The following is a 6,663-nucleotide window of genomic DNA, read 5'->3' on the forward strand; positions in this document are numbered from 1 at the left end:
GTGTTGGCCACTAATTTTTTTCCCCACAGTCCTGCAATGTGTTTGGCATGAGCTCATAGGCTTTCCTTAGATAATGTCTGCTACCACAACTTCAGTTAGTCCTTGGCCACGAGGTAGGTCTCCAGTTTTAGCCTAAAGGTAGGTGTTATTTACTGTTCTGTTTTGATATAGCCAGCCGTCCATCTCACATTGGTATCAAGTAGGAGCTAAGCCAAGCACAATTAGACACAGCCAACGCCACCCACCTGGAAAGGTTAAATGGCTTGCACTTGATCCAGTGCTGGGTAGAGATGAACTAAACAGTGGCACCCCAGCACGCTTTTGAGTCAGAAGGGCCAAAGATCAGACCATGTCAAGGTATGGACACCCGTTTTAAAAGACTTCTTCCCCTAGTCACCAGGAGTGGTGCTTCTACACACTCCCTGAACCTTTGCTACAAGGGCAGGACCAAGTACCTCTCGATTCTCAAACACCGCCTCAGCCTAAGCAGAAGTCCTCCGAACGACACAAAGGCTGGCATACTTCACTCGGACACACACACATGCTTCTGCCAGAAAGAAGAGGTGTGAATCTGTGCTCCCAGGGGTTTAGAAAGATATTCAAACCAAATTCCAGCAAGAAAGGAGAGTACTCCAAACCCTGAACCCAGCAGCACCAGGCTCACGCTTTACAAGCTGGTGGAGGCTGTCTGCATTCTTCAGGCTGGGAGGTAAGTGCCCAGGCACCCAAAAGGGAGTGGTTTGTCTTTTCAGCTCTTGCAAAATCCAGTTACCCAAGACAGATGAGCAGCTGCTTTGACACTGCTCTGAGAAAGCGAACAGCCAGCAGTCAGGAACCTCTGAGAGAACTTTAACAGAAGCCAAAGGTAAGGCAGCTGTGAAAACCTGTTTCTACCATTTCCTCTGGAAAGAGTTAACAGACTTCTGCTAATTTATGACTTTAATGAATACAATGCATTTATTTAACAGTTCAACAAATGCTTTGCTACACAACTCAAAGTCAAAACTTGCAATACATTACAGATTTTTATCAGAAACTTCATTCTGCTGAAGCAACATAAATGAAAAATGTTATCTTCGTGGTGATTGTTTAAATAAATTAAAACCAAAGTAGACCTTGTATTTTTTTTAATTGTACCTTGTATGCAAACAAAAGCTTTTTAGAGAATGTTATTAAGGTTGAATAAAAATCTTATAGTTTAAAAATGCCCTTCTGTTGTTCTGTTCTTCATTTGCCTTTTCCCTCATCCATACTCCTTTTAAACATGCCAATACTCTCAGTCTTCAGTTCTTCGCTATATATTTAAGATGTGATTCAAACATGTATTTATCCATGTTACTGAGTGGCAACAGGTTTTTTTTAAAAAGGCTCTGAAGATGCACAGTAAGGTCAGTTCAGTATGGACCAACAGGAAAAAAAAAGGGGAATAAAGAGATACTGAGAAGTTAAGATTCCCAGTTACACTCGCAAAGAAAAGCAGTGAGGTTTCCAAGTGTTTGGAACCTCAGCCGTCCTGACAGTCAGGAACCAGAGCATCCCAGCGAGCAAATTAAAATCTGAAAGCCTGAAAGGGGGACTATATAAATAATAATATACTTTGCTCCCACCCCCCCGCCCCCTGAACTCCTCCTGCAAAGAATTTAATGGCATACGAAACATTCCTGGACAGAACTGAGCAGACATTTCAACAGGTTTTTAAACTTCTTTTATTTGCTGAGTTTGGATAGCATGCATCATTTTACAGCACCGGTAAACAAGTCAGTGAAGCATACTGCTTTTAGGAACTTGTACTGTGGAATGTCTTCAAAACCATTACTCTCTCCCCCTCCGCTCTAGTACATAACACTAGCTGAAGACAAGAGACACACATATCGGGGCAACTTCCTTATGGCTAAAAATACTCATAGCAGCGACTTTTAAAAGAGGGTTTTATTAAATCAAGTCATTGCACTTGGGTCATTTATTGCTATAGCGAACAAAGGCCATTAAATAATGAACATCTTTCATTTGTGGTTTTAACTGATTGTCTTGTTCTGTTTGTCTGCTACAAGCTTACATGCAGACGCAATTTCCATAGAGCAATCTGTTCCAATATTTGTTTTATACTCTAATCACAGAGAAGAGCTTGTATAACAAAACTGGCTATTCCATTAGCCTCAATTCTTGCTTTTCATCACCTGACTTAGAGGTATGAATTCTAAGTAAGAGTTTAGTGTCTGATGAGAAGCATTACTGCCGCACATTATTCCTCAATATAAATATCTGGCTCAAGTCTTCACTTGCAATGCATCTAGGCAATTAAAAGCATTAATATTGAATCAGCTCATTAGCAATGTAACTAGCAAATATTACCCAATATCTGCATAATATATTAATCGAATTTTATGAGCAATTTAAATCAGCAACTAGAAAACATTCTCCAATTGACTTTTTGATGTTTGTATTTTATGATGCATCAACTGTGGAAAAAGTATACTCTCAAGAAGTAACACTTCCATGTCACTTGCTCAAGTGACATACTAAATAATTAGTAAATTTGTAACTATTCCCATGAATAGAAACTTAATTACTTCTCTTAACTGTGAAATTGCAAACTGCAGGGCATGTTTTTGTCATTTAAATTCTCGTAGACCAAGAGGAGGTAAGGTGATTACTAACAGAAGTAATGCATTTGACTGGCTTTCTAAAGCTGTAGGGTTTTTAATTCTTTAATCAAATGATCACAGCAATAATTATCATTGTCTCCCATCACTTTGCATATTATTTGTATATTATTCTGGTGCACTGTGTTGAGCTCAGGGGTTAAAGATAATGGCAATCCACAAGATTTCAACCGTTTTCCATAAAAGGTGAAAGACACCGTCTTGGACACCAGTACAATGCTGTCAAAGCAACTGTTCCAATCACTCATTAAAATACAAAGATGTTATTAAATTTAGAGGTACACAATGCATTGAGAAAGTTTATGGCATAAATATATAAATATCGAAACCTTTTGAGAGTATTAAAGTTCCAAAGGGATTTATTTGGAGACATATTATAAACAAAACCTGACTACTTTAAAAAACAGATCAAGATGCGTATTTCAGGACTAGAAAGACCGATGACTTCAGGTACACAGAAACACAAGCATTGCGACTTCAGGTTTACTTTTTCATGCTGTAATATTTTAGGCACAACAGGTTGAGTTAAGACTGGATTCTAGTCTTGTTTCTGTACTTCTTGCATTTTGTGGTTTTAAAAGTTAAATTTGTTTTAACTTCTTGATTCAGTCCTAATCCCTTTTTAATCCAATAGTGCAAGTGACATTATGTTCTGCTGAACTACTCAGATTAGATCATTCGTTCTTACTACAATGCATAGGAGTTTCACCTGCTTCATTGCATGAACAAATTCCTATCTCATTACTCAACTTATAAACAGCATATTATTAATATTCTCACTGCAGACAGGCACAACAGCATAACCCTGGGTAAGACTGCCAAAATTATACAAATATCATATATTCCCTTTTGCTTGTAGGGGAAAAGTAGTGACTAGAAGTATGATACAGTTATTCCATCCCTCCAAATAGACTATTTTACAGATTAGTTGTAAAGACAGATCACCCTATTTATAGTATAGATCTCTTTAAAAATTAAGCTACAGGTATTCAATAAAAATTATTAAGAATTCCCTCTCCATTCTATACAGATTCAGTAGTATTTTCAAGCAAACCAAAAAATAAGGTCTGCAATTCCAGCACAGTAAGAAATAAGGCCTCTTTTATATTGGCAAAAAAATTACACCATTATTCTTTTTTGTTTTCTTATCTCTCTGAATAAAAGACTATACTCTTTTTTTTTTTTTTTTTTTTTTTACTATATTTTTTCTTTAAGACTGTAGAACACCAGCATCCATTAGTATGTAATAAGAGTCAGTTCTCCTTCTGTTCAGCTTTGAATTCCTGGTGAGTTAAAAACATTGAGTCCATAGCTGTCTCATGTAGACATCACTGCTTTCTTCAATTTTTCTATTTCAAGCTGGAAAATGGACATTTTGAAAAGAAAGAGAGTCAGTATTAAAGTAGCAATAATCTATAAAGTCTTCAGAGCTTTCACCAAAATTATAAGCTTTATATTTCAAAGACACTTAAGTAAATAAAATCTTAACACAGAAGCATTTGACACCTCAATATTTATAACTGATTTTATACTACTATATTGCTAAACAAACAAGAACTTAAAATCATTAAAAATTTGCTGGTACCTCTTACTGGATAAACTCACTCTGAATAAAGCAGTCAAAGCTGGGTTGTGGAATCACTTGACATGTCCCCACGTAATGCTGCACCATCACCCCAGACTAACTTCCTAAAGCAGCCTTCATGCAAAATATCGTGCGATGACCGATTTGTCTTTCTTCAAATGGATTTAGAGGACAGAAGCTACCTCCTCTTCATCCCCAGTGCATATCTAAGGCAACTTCATTGATTGCTCTGGAGACGACGAATTAAAAAGAGGACGCACCAGAAGTTCTTCTGAAGTTTTGAAAGTAGTTTTGTAGTCAATAAGAAGTACTATTTCATAAATAAAATGCCCTTTTGTACCAGACTGAATAGTATTCTACAATGAGCTCATCCTATTAAGGACTTAATGGCATCATATTGTAATGCAGGTAGCTGCCTTCATCAATAAATTGAGAGGCGTGGCATTCATTCATAAGGAAATTTTTCAGATGCATTCTGTTCTTTTGGCAAATTATCCACTTAATATTTAAACAGTTCATCAAAAATTTAGGAAAGTTTCCTTTTGCCCTGTTTTTGATTTGATTACATAAAGTAAATTTGTCCTTCAATCTTACAAAAGCAAAGTATTAATCTTCCATTTTGGAACATGTCCAGTTGGACATATTTCTAGCAAAGAACAACATCTAGCAAGGCTAAACGGAACTCCCATCCCAATACTCATACGTATTTTAAATAATAATTTTCTAGATAAAGAAAGCTGAACTAAGATGTGAACTTTTACACTAATTGTGAATCTTCTATAACTGTGAATCTCCAACTGCCTTGTGAGACATTCATTTAAGCAAATAGTAACACAGCAAGAAATAAAAATAAAGTTGAGCAGGTTTATTAAGACTTTCCTGTGGCATCAAATTCTAGAACACCGACTACCTATTTCTAAACTCTGCCCCTGCATCCCCAGGTGCTAATATTACCTCCAGATTGCTTCGCAACAGCTTCTCTTCTTCCAAATCCTTCTTCAGTTTTTCCAGTTCTCTCCTAATAGTAGTTAAAATATCAGAAATTAAGTTAAAGGCGGGGCGGGGGGGGAGCGGGGACACGGCAGTCGAGCAGAATTCACATTACTGAGAAACTGAGAAGAGGAAGCACAGTCCTTGTTTAAATTTTACAAGAGGAATTCACATAACAACTGACTGATGCTGCATCTTATAACTAAAACTTGTATGTGTCCACTAATGAACTTGTACTCGAATCTGTTAGACCACAAACTTCCAACAACTCTCAACATTTCTTACCTATCACTATGCACCTATCCCTAACTTATAATCACAATTTCAAGTAGGCTACTTAAAAAATTTGTACTGTTATTTTACTTGGAGAGTTGAATTTAAACCAAAATAACCTGGCAACTTCTAGCTAGAGAACAGAAACTCTTTAGTATACAAAGTTCCTAAACCATGTTTTATTTCCTAACTATGTTCAGGCAACAAAGCGCTAAGAATTATCATCAAGTCCCTGAAGAGCTAGCTCATTAATCTCCAGAACTCATAATTTACTAGTCTGCTTTGGAGAAGAACTGATCCTGATACTTTATAACTTCTTAAGAGGTCACTCTAAAAGCTGGTTTGGTTAGCACTAGTAATCATTTAAATAGTACCACAATGAATGGCTGTGCTGTAAAACTAAAATCAGAGAAGGTAAATTTCCCACAGATCGGTCTTCACTATGCTTACTCAAACAGCAGTTACATTTTACTTCTACATAATCCTCCAAACACAACTGCTAGTTAAGGCTGGGATAGAGTTACTTTCCTTCACAGTAGCTGGTATGGGGCTATGTTTCGGATTTTGTCAAAAACAGCGTCGATGATACAGGGATGTTTTTGTTATTGCTGAGCAGGGCTTACATGGAGTCAAGGGCTTTTCTGCTTCTCACCCCACCCCACCACCGAGGGGGCTGGGGGTGCCCAAGAAGTTGGGAGGGGACACAGCTGGGACAGCTGAGCCCAGCTGCCCACAGGGATATTCCATACCATATGGTGTCATGCTCAGCATGTAAAGCTGAGGGAAGGAGGAAGGGGGGGACATTTGGAGTCATGGTGTTTGTCTTCCCAAGTAACCGTTATGCGTGATGCAGCCCTGCTTCCCTGGAGATGGCTGAACAACTGCCTGCTCATGGGGAGTGGGGAATGAATTCCCTGTTTTGCTCTGCTTGTGGGCATGGCTTTTGCTTTACCTGTTGAACTGTCTTTATCTCAAACCATGAATTTCCTCAACTTTTACTCTTCTGATTCTCTCCCCCATCCCACCAGGGGGGAGTGAGCGGGTGGCTGCGTGGTTCTTGGTTGCTGGCTGCAGTTAAACCATGACAACAACCCTACCCACACACACACAGATGAGGCCACCATAATGACCAGTTTGAAAAGCTCAGTAATA

The 6,663-nt window shown here is 38.1% G+C and overlaps 1 protein-coding gene across 1 annotated transcript in view; it reads right to left on the reverse strand.

Annotated features, from left to right (window-relative positions):
- Window positions 1-3,980: 3,980 nt before the first annotated feature.
- The window catches only part of CD2AP (CD2-associated protein), a 42,063-nt gene continuing 39,380 nt past the window's right edge, over window positions 3,981-6,663 (reverse strand). Inside the window, exons 16-17 of the mRNA XM_010297229.1 lie at window positions 5,203-5,266; window positions 3,981-4,022 (exon numbers count right to left, since the gene is read on the reverse strand). Of these exons, the coding sequence (XP_010295531.1) occupies window positions 3,981-4,022; window positions 5,203-5,266 (106 nt within the window). The remainder of the gene's footprint in view (window positions 4,023-5,202; window positions 5,267-6,663) is intronic.

This window comes from Phaethon lepturus, unplaced genomic scaffold (genome assembly GCF_000687285.1).
Source record: "Phaethon lepturus isolate BGI_N335 unplaced genomic scaffold, ASM68728v1 scaffold12831, whole genome shotgun sequence".
NCBI lineage: Eukaryota > Metazoa > Chordata > Aves > Phaethontiformes > Phaethontidae > Phaethon > Phaethon lepturus.